This window comes from Homarus americanus, unplaced genomic scaffold (assembly GCF_018991925.1).
Source record: "Homarus americanus isolate GMGI-L3 unplaced genomic scaffold, GMGI_Hamer_2.0 scaffold42527, whole genome shotgun sequence".
Classification (NCBI taxonomy): Eukaryota; Metazoa; Arthropoda; class Malacostraca; order Decapoda; family Nephropidae; genus Homarus; species Homarus americanus.
The window spans coordinates 710,754-723,698 of record NW_024748543.1 but is presented as its reverse complement, the minus strand read 5'-3'; the positions used below and the strand labels follow the sequence as shown (position 1 = coordinate 723,698).

The window sequence follows — 12,945 nt, the reverse complement described above, 5'->3', positions numbered from 1 at the left end:
TTTTGGTCAGTGATAGCGTCTTAGTCTGTGGTTTGGTAAGTGTCTGGTCTGTGGTCTGGAAAGTGTCTGGTCTGTGGTCTGGGAAGTGTCTAGCCTGTGGTTCTGGGAAGTGTCTCTAGTCTGTGGTCTGGAAAGTGTCTGGTCTGTGGTCTGGGAAGTGTCTCTAGTCTGTGGTCTGGAAAGTGTCTGGTCTGTGGTCTGGGAAGTGTCTAGCCTGTGGTTCTGGGAAGTGTCTCTAGTCTGTGGTCTGGAAAGTGTCTGGTCTGTGGTCTGGAAATTGTCTCTAGTCTGTGGTCTGGAAAGTGTCTTGTCTGTGGTGCGACAGATGAGTGTTTGTGTGTGATTCAGGTGTGGTACAAGAGGTATATATGTGACAGTCAGGTATGTGTGATAGATGTGAGTGAAAGACAGGTATGAGTGAGTGATGGGTCAGGTGTGAGAGTTGGGTGTGGTTTTTCCCTCTACATGAATTTCATTTAACGAGCCGTGACGTGACCCATGAAATAATAAAAATGACAAGGTGTAACTTAATGGTGGGCGACGAACCTTGACACCTAACTCTGGATGACGGCGCGTGTGGGCGTGAGCATGATGGGTGAATGGGTGGGTGGGCTGGGTGGCGTGTGGGTGTGGAGGCTAAGACGTGGATGTGGGTGTATTAAGACAGGTAACGGTGACAGAGAAGGACGAATCAACCCACTGAGCGAAGAACACTAATGGCCTAATCACCTCATCATCAACACGGCGGCGGTAGTTAGGTAATTAGAAGCCAATTCTCCAGTAACCACTCAAGGGTGAAGCAACACCCTCAAACCCAGCCATAAAAGACGACGCCTACACGAGCATTCACAAGAGCCTGGCGACCATCCAGATAACCAGCTTAAACATCGGAAATAAACTACTACGCCAGACGTTGCGTTCGCCAGTCTATTCTCCTGTACTGGCATAAGACTAATTGATTTTTAAAGTCAGTTACTGGGATTGAAACATTGATTTAGGAGTTTAAAAGGAAAATGAAAGTGTATTAAACCCGTTGGTGAGGTGAAAGTGAGAGGGAGAGGGGAGGGAGGGAGAGTGGGGGGTCAGGCGCCGTGTGTGGTGTCTGACAGAGACTTGAACCCGGACACGGCAATGATCCAATATCTCGACCGTGTCTCCCCCTGTGTCCAGACGTGAGTAGCTCTTATTGGTGAGGAAAAAGAAAACAAGAAAGTGTGTGTGTGTGTGTGTGTGTGTGTGTGTGTGTGTGTGTGTGTGTGTGTGTGTGTGTGTGCGTGTGTGGGTGTGTGTGGGTGTCTAAATCTTGTTGAAAATTATACTATATATATCATTCTCTCTCTCATTTGCTTAGCACATGGTAAATTATTTCTAAAAATCCAATATCTTTCCGCAGTTTTCTCATCGTATATAAGACTTTCTCTTAGGATCGAAATAAAAGAACAGCCTATTGTAATCTTACCAGTGATATTATACATTACATCTGACTGACAAGTATTGCTGAAAAAAAATAATAATATAATACCAATAATTAAATTTACTCCATGACGTTCAGAAATGTTATGTAATATAGTCGATCCAATATTGACACACTGAGACAACATGTTGACATTCATAAGAAAATAGATTTGTAATATCTAAGCAAGAGTGATTTTCTACTTTTGTTTTAATTGTTTTTGATTAACTTATAGCTGATGGTGATGTTTAAATACTCCCCCCCCCCCCTCTCTCTGTCTCTCTCACCACCTGGAGCCTTAGATTCGTACCTTGCCTTGTCGCCTGTTCCCTGCACCCCGGAACTGATACCGTCTTACCTGCCTTATTAATTAGCCTCAAGATCTGGTTCCAAGTCGACCAGCTTCGCGAACCCTAACAGAGAGGTGTGTGTGTGTGTGTGTGTGTGTCTGTGTGTGTGTGTGTGTGTGTGTATGTGTGTGTTTTCATCATGTTAACCCAAAGATGATCATCATACAGTGGCTGCGTCACCTTAACCTAACCTAACCACATCTAACCTTACGTAAGCTAACCGTACTCCAAACCAAACCTCATTCTGGGAGTCCCATAGCAACCTCCTTAAGCCATGAGAGGTGTTTGGGTCGGTGGGAGCTCGTAGGTAAACAACACTCAGTTCAGTAGATCAGTTTTCTTTTCTCATGACGTCTTGACAGAGGACAGTGACATGACTCAAAGTTCATGGTCACTCTTGAACATTATGAACTATATACCACTTTTTGAACGTCCAAAGAATAATGTGGTTGAAGTAAAAAAAAAAAATGTTGTTCATTCAGACAATTACATTATCCACAAGTTTTTAAAACCAGTTGTATTGTAAACCTTAACAATAGTGGCATTCAGGGATAAAAAGTTGATTCAAGTATGTTGTATATCTGAACAATGGCATTCAACCCCACGAAAAGCCATCCGATTTATTATACAACTGAACAACACTATATATATACTAGGAAAAAACACACATAAAAACGTAATTTGGTGTTACATGAGCACAGTAATAAAAAATTCTATCCTTGAAAAAAAAATAATAATTATCAGATTAAAAACTTGATTTGCGGTTATGTGGATATAATGTTAATAATCTGTGTGATGAAAAAACAGAGTCGTGTGTGTGTGTGTGTGTGTGTGTGTGTGTGTGTGTGTGTGTGTGTGTGTGTGTGTGTGTATGTGTGAAGCATCTTGAGAAAGCAGATCACCCACACAAGAAACTGACTGACCTTCTCTAAACCAATATCACCTTCCACACCACCACCACCACTGACACTACCACATACACACACACACACACACACGCACACACACAGACACACACACACACGCACACACACACAGACACACACACACACACGCTAATACAAATATGAAAATCAAACTTAATAAAGGAGCTGATCTTACCTCACCCTTCTTGGCTAACTCGAGACTGTCAGGTGGGGTGTATAATATGACACATGGCAACTCACGGCAACTCAGGTGACTCATGGCAACTCAGGTGACTCATGGCAACTCAGGTGACTCACGGCAACCAGGTGACTCACGGCAACTCAGGTGGCTCATGGCAACCAGGTGACTCACGGCAAAAAAGAGACTCGAGACAACTAAGTGACTCGAGACAACTAAGTGACTCGAGACAACTAAGTGACTCGAGACAACTAAGTGACTCGAGACAACTAAGTGACTCGTGGCAAAAATATGATTTATCTCGTGACTCATGGTAACTCAGTACTCGACTCACGGCACCTGACAACTGAGGAGGGAACTCACGTCTTCGGCTAACGGTAAGGGCAAGGACAGGTAAGTCTCTCTCTCTCTCTCTCTCTCTCTCTCTCTCTCTCTCTCTCTCTCTCTCTCTCTCACCCCAGGTCAGAGGCACCACCAGGAAGTCTACAGCACTGCCAGAGGAGGTCACAGCAGGTCACCAGAGAGAGAGAAAGAATTAGGATGTGTGATATAACAGGACACGAGAGGAGACGTGGGGATGAAGAGATAAAAGAGATAGAGACGGCAAGGAGAACGAAAGGTGAGAGAAAGACAGCGGATGAGACAAGGATGGGAATAGGAAACGAGATGTTGGGTGAGATAGATGACAACACTGGAGAGAAAGATAGAGAGATAGAGATATATAGATAGATAGAGAGAGAGAGAGAGAGAGAGAGAGAGATACGGATGGACTCTCACGCCCACATATCGCGTGAGAGATACAGGTCTCTCACGCCGGAAGTCACAGCTTGAGTAATTGTTCCCGTCAACTTCGGGTCGTGTACCTGGTAAACGCTTAGGATTGTGAGTAAACGCAAATACGTACGCCTATCCCTGTTCTTACACCTATCTACGTCCCTGTATGCCTATCTACGCCTTGTACGTCTATCTACGTCCCTGTACGTCTATCTACGTTCCTGTACATATATCCTTTTCCCCAGTAATGTTCTTAATATCCTTCAACATCCAACATCCTCCCAGAACGACTCCCAATATACTCCAACATCCCAACATCCAACATCCTCCCAGAACGACTCCCAATATACTCCAACATCCCAACATCCAACATCCTCCCAGACACGCCCTCCAAAAAAAAGGCTTCCTGAATCCTCTCACAATCCCTCTCTCACGAAAAACGTTTCTATTATGTTCCCACAATAATGGCAAACACACTGCCACCAACCTACTTATCTTACCAACACACTCTTCTTGCTAACACACTCATCTCTCCAACACACTCATCTCTCCAACACACTCCTCCCGCCAACATTCTCCTCCTGCTAACACATACCTGCTGCCAACACACTCTTCCCACCAACACACTTATCTCTCCAACACACTCCTCCCACCAACACACTCTCCCATTAACTCCTACCATCAACACACTCCTCCCGTCAACACACTCTCCCATCAACACACTCTCCCATCAACTCCTCCCATCAACACACTCTTCCATTAACGCCTCCATCAACTCCTCCCATCAACACACTCCTCCCATCAACACACTCTCCCATCAACTCCTCCCATCAACACACTCCTCCCGTCAACACACTCTCCCATCAACTCCTCCCGCCAACGCACTCCTCCCACCAGTCACTCTCAGTATCACAATAACATCACACTCTCTTGAAGCTCTGTGTCAGTTTTTTTTTTTTTGGTCCTGTCAGTTTTTTTCTGACTGTTGACTTTCATTTTCTGGCTTTTGTTTCTGTCGTCAGTACCACTTTGCTTTCCCTTATGGAAGCAGTCAACTGGAAAGACAGACAACTTTTTATTTTAATCTTTCTTGTTTTAACTTTTGATTTATATTTTTATTTAATTCAAAGTAGTATTTTTATTTTTTTTATTATCAAGAAACTAAAGAACATTAAAGTTCTATTTTGTTTTTACATAATCGACGGCTAAAAATAATTATAATTTTTTGTATTGTTATAAATATTGTTTGCTTAAATTTTCTCTTCTTATCGGTAACGTCATTTTTCCTGTTTACATAACTAAAGGCAGATATTAATCTCGCTGTCAAACAATAAAAGATTTCACTTGAAGACAACTTGTTTATACGTCTACAGTAAAACACAGATTAGAAAGTATTTTACATATAAAGTATATATATAGTACATGTATTTACGTGCATTGGTGTCGATGTGTAGATAAATACTGCCTGTCTCTCTGTCTCTCTCTCATATAAGAAAGAACACAGAATCCTCTTTATATCAGCACAATTCCCGTACACTGAAACTGTTTTTTTTCTTTATACACTGTCAATAACCTGTTGCTCTTAGTACATATATCTAGTTCAACACATTAAACCTACAGTATATAAAGAATTCAAAGTTTTTTTTTTTTTACTTTTTTTTGCTGACAGGTTTATGGCTGGTGAATCGTGGTTAGTTTTCATTATATTTCTATCGATCACAGTTGCATTATTCACATGAACTTTTGTTTCGTGACAGTTCAATCTTGTTACTGTTCAATTTCATAACACCATTCTCTCATGAACAACTTTGATCTAATATGAACTCTTTGCTGACCTACTGGTTCACTTTTGTTCACTCTCACGGCTGCATTTATGTTTATGATTTCTTGAACAATTGTAATTTTTTTTTATACATATTGGTACACTTTTGTTTACACCCTCGGCATTTTAGTTCACGATTTCATGAATTATTGTCTTTTTTAATAATACCAACTGATTCACCTTTGTTCACTTCCACGATTTCTTGAACAATTGAACTCTTCTCTTGACCTTCCAGTTAATATTTATTCAATTTCATTATTATTCTACATTAACAATCAAAAGTTTCATGAGCGCTCTCCCCTCCCCCCTCACTCCCTCATCATGGCATAAACCCTTCCAATAGTATATATTTTTTTTAATCAGTAATCTGCTGCTTCACGGCCACACCAGTTCATGACCTCTAGTGAAATCATGACTTGGACTCATTCATGACTATTGTATCTTGTTGTGTGAGATATTTTGTGAGTTCTGATTCCCATGAAATAGTTCACAGTCCAACACAGTCATAATATATAAGAAAAGTATGTCTGATTTCAGGCCACTTATTACATATAACTCATAAGATCACTTTAGTGGACTAATATATTGTAGAACTCTATCCAGTAATAAATCGAACTAAAGTATTATAAACAGCACAAAAATATATTAACTTTAACCCTTTGATGATGCGAAGAAATATTCTGGTCAGGTAACATTTTTTTTCTCGTTGTTTTTCTTTTTTTTCTTCATCAGTTCGTTGCATTGAGAAGGTGATGGTCGTAAGAAGATGAGTTTGGAATTTTTTCTTATGAAGACCTTGTCGAGTCGTGTTCTCTCTCTCTCTCTCTCTCTCTCTCTCTCTCTCTCAGCAAAGTGGAATTAATGATCTCTCTCTCTCTATCTATCTATCTATCATCTAATCTTCAGTTCCAGTTCCCACAACGCCAACAATAACTCCCAAGGCCGACGTAAAGCAGTTCAGATCCCTTATTCCTTATAGACAAAAGGATCCGATCCCATGAACCCTCTGCTCAAGCGTGTGTCTCTCCCACGCCCACCAGGTGAATAGAGAATCAGATCGTACTAAATCTCCCTCCACCTTCGAGTGCCTATTGTTCTCTCAGGATTATATCTCTCGGGGATTTTCATTGTAATCGGTAGCATTATTCAGATACGGATCGAAAATAAGAAAAATCTTTCCAAAGGTTTTCAGGACGTGAGATCGGAACTCGTGAATCACATTTCGATTAAGATTCCTGTTTTGCATTGTGTTTGTACTGAAATATGGTGAGATGTAATAATAATAATAATAATAATAATAATAATAATAATAATAATAATAATAATAATAATAATAATAATAATAATAATAATAATAATAATAAAAAATAATAATAATAATAATAATAATAATAATAATAATAATAATAATAATAATAATAATAATAATAATAATCAGAGTAGCATTATCATTCTTCATCATTATTACCAAAACTAGTAGCAATAGCACCAATAGCAGCCACACCACCAGCATTACTAGCATAACCCACCAAATACACACTAATTCGGACAGTCCTGTGCTCATAAACCACAAAATAACGCGTATTCATTTCACACGTTACCATAATAATAGTACTTGTCTACGTTTGATAGCTGTATTTATCTTCTTCATGATACGTACTACTTCCTCCTCCCGTAGATAATCGTATTCCTTTTACGTGATTACATAATGCTGTATCATCGACCATTATAGAAATCAGGTTTTAGTCGACAATGAATGGAGTTGACCAATCAGAGGTGAGTTCCTAATTTGTTGCTAATGACGGCTAGCCAATCAGAGCGAATGTTTCCACACTCTAGTTTTCGGATTCACTTAATGGATTCGTTACCTGGTTTCTCGGTTTAATCTCTCACGTCACTACACCTGAACTCTGAAATTACACCTGAAGTCTGAAATTACACCTGGAGTCTGAAATTACACCTGAAGTCAGAAATTACACCTGGATTCTGAAATTACACCTGGATTCTGAAATTACACCTGAAGTCTGAAATTACACCTGAAGTCTGAAATTACACCTGAAGTAAAAAATCAACACCTGAAGTCAATTGATGTTGCTTTCCTAAATACTGTGCTCTGAGTGACTGTGTGAACTCCCGAAATATAACACAAAAAACAAGGAATTCTGTACTACCATCTTTTCTCCCTCACCACTACCATCACCCCTGACCTTCCCTCACCACTACCATAACCCTTACCTCACCACTACTATCACCCCTCCCTCACCACTACTATAACCCTTCCCCCATCACTACCATAACTCCTACCTCACCATTACCACAACCACTACCTTCACAACTGCCATCATCTGTACCGGCACCTCCTTCACCACCATCATCATCACCACCACACCTCCCTCACCACTACCACCATCAAGAATCCCAAGAAAATTACTCGCTTGTTGGCCTCGTTGGGTCAGTGTACAGTCAGTGTCTCAGGCAGCCGATAAAAATAGGTCTGTGGAACTCAGGAAGAATGGCCAGACGTCAAGCATATTAGCAGTTTTACGCTAAACACGCCCAGTCACTCTCACGCAATCATGAAAATAAACCTAGCTTCTCTCACTCTCTGTCCTTATAACTTCCCCCATATTTCCAACAGTTCATCTTTAATATAACAGCATAAGCGTTGAGATGTTATTAAAGTCGAGTTAATATTACCGTTTATAATGTAAGCCAGTAGTGTGGTAATACCGTCAGAGGCCAAACAATAACAGGGGCGCGACCAATCAGGTGATAGAACCAGCCGTGCCTGGCTTGAAGCAACCAATAAGAGTGAAATGCGGAAGGCGCGCGCAGAACCGTGACACTCTTGAGAAGTTTGCTACGGTGCCTTGAATTCCACGTTCTAAATATTACTCAACCGAATGTGTCCAAAGCTTAAGAACGTCCAATAAATATATTTAATATCTCTCTCTCTCTCTCTCTCTCTCTCTCTCTCTCTCTCTCTCTCTCTCTCTCTTCTCCAACATATTAAAAATAAACAAAATAAATAAATAAATATCTACAACACAACAGCTAAAATTCCCATACACCTACTAAACCCGAGCTAATGGCTGACCGTCAATACTCTTTGGTGACCGCAAGGGAGTGGTGACCGCAGGGAGTGAGGGGGGAGGGGGGGAGGGGGAGGGTGTGACCGCAACTCAACCAGCCTCCCTCTCCTGACCTCCGAGACTTGACCAACAACCATTATGTGCCAACCACCAACAAGTAGAATATCATAAACGACTTGAACGTGTCAACCTACTTTCATTCAACCACCATCAATCAGTGTTGTGATCTCTAAAGTCAACCAGTAAAGGCTAATATCAACCAGAGGCGTTATCCAACTTTTAGTCTTGTCATCCGGTCAACACGCCCACAGCGATTCTCTCACCAACCACAAAACTCAACCAATTTTTCCACACACATACACACACACACACACACACACACACCGCACTTTCCTGTGATGTTAAGGCTACAGTCAAGGGCAACCAAATCACAACCAAATGTCAGTCAATAACAATAATAAAACTGAACTAGAAAAAAAAGGATTGAGACATTGGTTATTTAGTTTCAACCTGTAATCACTAGACGTCAATCCCCAAATCACAATAATTTAAGTCGTTAAACACTATCCAAAATAACCAAACACAAGAATTATGTTTTTAATAATAATCATATTGACAAACAAATCACTGAATTCAAGTACCAATCACCATCATCTCTACCATCAACCACCACCCCAACACCTCTGTACCATCAATCACCAACACGACAACTCTACCATCTACCACAATCGTCAATCACCATCTATCCGTTCAACAATCACCTTATCTACATAACTCACCTTAAAAGAATCAATCACAATACCCTACAGTTTGACACACCCTGATTTAAGAGGCTAATAACTAAACTACAATCCAGTTTATGTTATTGCGAAAAAATCTCCAACTTAATGAGGATAACAGGCGGTGATTTGTGGTTGATGGTATTAAATGATGAAATTGGTTTAGGATGGGGGGTGATAGTGAGTGTGATAGTGACGTTGATGGTGACGTTGATGGTGATGATAATTATGTAATTGATTCTAGTGAGGATGATGATGGTAATGATGATGATAATTGTAAGAACATAAATCACAGTATTTTTTTATTATGTGATTTATTGTATTGATAATGATGACAGGTAATGATGATGATGATGATGATGATGATGATAATGATAATTGATGATTCTATATCAATATAAAAATATATAAAAATAGATAAACATGTAGATATATATATATATATACACACATTTTCTTTTATCTATTACGCCACAACTCTCCAGGAGGACAAGACAGTGTCATGTTATGGTTTACTGGAGTCGAGCAACGTAAAGTTATCGACACGGATACTCGACCATCGCCAAGGGGGTCGGGGGGCGGGGGGGTCTGTCAACTCAAGCACTATCACTCTCTTTAACAAATAAAAAGTAAAATAAATGAAGAATGTTTTTTTTGACGTGAGTAAGAAGAAGTTTACCTTGATACTACTTTATTTTTCTTCTAATAGACGTTCGGTCAATCAACTTTTCCACTGGTTCATTGTTCATTTCAGCTTCTAGTTCAGCTGTTCAATTACCCAGTTACATGTTATACTACTATTATTACTCAATTAGCTGTTCCGCTTCTCAATCAGTTGTTCCATTATTCAATCATCTGTTTATCTACTGAATCAACTGTTCCACTATTCAATCAGCTGTTCCGTCACTCAGTCAGCTGTTCCACTTCGCAATATGTTATAAGAGACAGATGTAACCAAACACACAAAGAGAGATATCGGGAGATGGGTGAGAGGAAATGAGAGGAAAAAAGAAGAAAAAACTAAATATACACTAGTAGTCACAAAGGCTGTACAACAAGAGAAAACTACAGTAGTTACGCCTAAAGATGCTAAGAGGAGAAAAACTCGAAATTCACGACTAATTTCATATTAAACGAAATTTTAATATAAACATTGAAGTTTTCACTGAGATGACTTGGTAATTCTAGAGAGAGAATCAGTTCACACACACACACACTGCTGTTATTGACTTATTTCATGACAGGGATGGAGAGATAAATGTGAAAGCAGAAAGAGAAGGAGAGAGAGAGAAAGAGAGAGAAGTAAAGAAAGGTGAGAAATATTAACAAACAGACAGATAGACAGAGGATAAATAAAGAAGCAAACACACATAAAACCTAGGTCACCATAGCTTACACACACACACACACACACACACACACACACACACACACACACACACACACACACACACACACACACACGTTGTCAACAGTGGCCAGAAAATATAATGTTAGTCTCCCGTACAAAGCTAAACTGATATCCAATTTTCCCAGGATAACAGAGCAGCACCTATTCCAGATATCCTATGTCAACACTAACAATAACACAAGAACTCCATACCATATATACGTCATGAGAATCGTTTAATAATCAGTACGCATCATGAGAATCGCTTAATATAATCAGTAAACGTCATGAGAATCGTTTAATAATAATCAGTATACATCATGAGAATCGTTTAATAATCAGTATGCGTCATGAGAATCGTTTAATAATCAGAATACGTCATGAGAATCGTTGAATAATCAGTATACGTCATGAGAATCGTTGAATAATCAGTACACATCATGAGAATCGTTAAATAATCAGTATTATTATCGTACAAACTATACCCACTGTATAACATTGACGGAGATTGAGTGAAAGCGAAATGGAATCAAAATATTAAGAACCTCGATACAGTCTTGGCAACACACAGACACCTTCTTAATAACTTTCCCTCTCGATGGAAGACCAGGCGTTCGTGGCTTTTGATTCGGATTACTTTGTTTTTATTTTTTCGCCTATAAGAACGAGTATTTGTGTTTATTTATTTTTTAATGAGATGATCGATTATTGTATTTTGTTTTGAGGATTTGAGCTTCTGATGATTTTGTTTTTTGTCTTAAACGTTGTATTTGATAAAAGGATGAGGAGAGTTAACATTTGTAAACAACTACTGATGATAATTTCGGGGATAACTCTATCAATAATTGCAGCAATTACTCAAATACATCTAATGTTGTTCTTAGTCGTGGAAATAACCAAATCAATCACTGCAATGACCCAACTACTGCAATTACTTAACTACCCACGTTACTTTCACCAATAATCCAATCAATCACTGCAATGATCCAAGTACTGCAATTACTTAACTACCCACGTTAGTTCAATCAATAGCAAAAAAAATAAACCAAATCAATCACTGCAATGACCCAACTACTGCAATTACTTAACTACCCACGTTACTTCAATCAATAGCAAAAAAAATAAACCAAATCAATCACTGCAATGACCCAACTACTGCAATTACTTAACTACCCACGTTACTTCAATCAATAGCAAACAATAAATAAACCAAATCAATCACTGCAATGACCCAACTACTAACGCCACCCTTCAGCAATAACATAAAACACCTACGGTAAATAATGCAAGTCAACCCAACCATGTCAGCCCCCAACCATGTCAGCCCCCAACCACATCATACAGCACGGAATTGACAAATCGCTGGCTGCCATAAAAAAGACGAGAATAGAAATGAGGACTTACTGAACCAAACAACAAGACCTAAATAAAACAGATATGCACTTTCACCCCGTAAATAAAAAAGAAAGAAAGATAGCAGTCGCACCCACAGCAACCCCCCATCATCCCCTGGCAATTATCTAAAACACCCACATCAATGATTCCCACTGAGTAAAAAAGCAGAGTTGCGTGATGCCTTACAGTAAATCTATCTTTTCGTCAGACAGCTGAGGATGGTTCGAGGTTTTGTGAATGTGTTTCAAAATCTTTCTGTCTTAACTTTCTTACGTGTTTGTAGGCGACTGTCATTCATCGTTGTATATACATAGTGTTGATAAATTAAGATAAGAATATGCATTATGATTCCAATTGAAGTCCATTCCCTTACCTTAGTAAAGTCATGGCGAAGCACAAGGGAGATTATTTGAGAATCAAAATCAAAGCGGCACCTTCCGCAGGTAGGAGTCGGGAGAGGGAAAAAGTCCAGGTCGAGCGCCCGCGTTAGATACGGGGCGTGGACACTCACAATACCACAGGCACCGAACAGTACAAAGACTGAGACGCGACTGACACTGTTGCGCGTGCCCAGACATCAGTTTCTTCCATGTGCCACCCGCGCATGCGCGAGTGACGTCACTGTGCCAGGGAGGGGCCAAAGACTGAAGGAGACACGCCCACACAAGGAGGAAACTTGCCCAGTCAACCTTCAATGGTCATTACGCGCAACCAGGCCCTTAATCACCCCATTTTGGTCAAATGCATTGGGTTTCCTGTTTTAAAAATACAAATATTAAATAAAAA

At 39.8% G+C, this 12,945-nt stretch overlaps 1 protein-coding gene across 2 annotated transcripts in view; it reads right to left on the bottom strand.

Annotated features, from left to right (window-relative positions):
* Nucleotides 1–12,705, bottom strand: part of LOC121880367 (peroxidase-like) — an 85,057-nt gene extending 72,352 nt beyond the window's left edge. For both annotated transcript variants that reach the window (XM_042387522.1, XM_042387523.1), the window contains exon 1: nt 12,533–12,705. In XM_042387522.1, the coding sequence (XP_042243456.1) occupies nt 12,533–12,546 (14 nt within the window). In that variant the 5' untranslated portion in view covers nt 12,547–12,705. The remainder of the gene's footprint in view (nt 1–12,532) is intronic.
* Nucleotides 12,706–12,945: the final 240 nt, after the last annotated feature.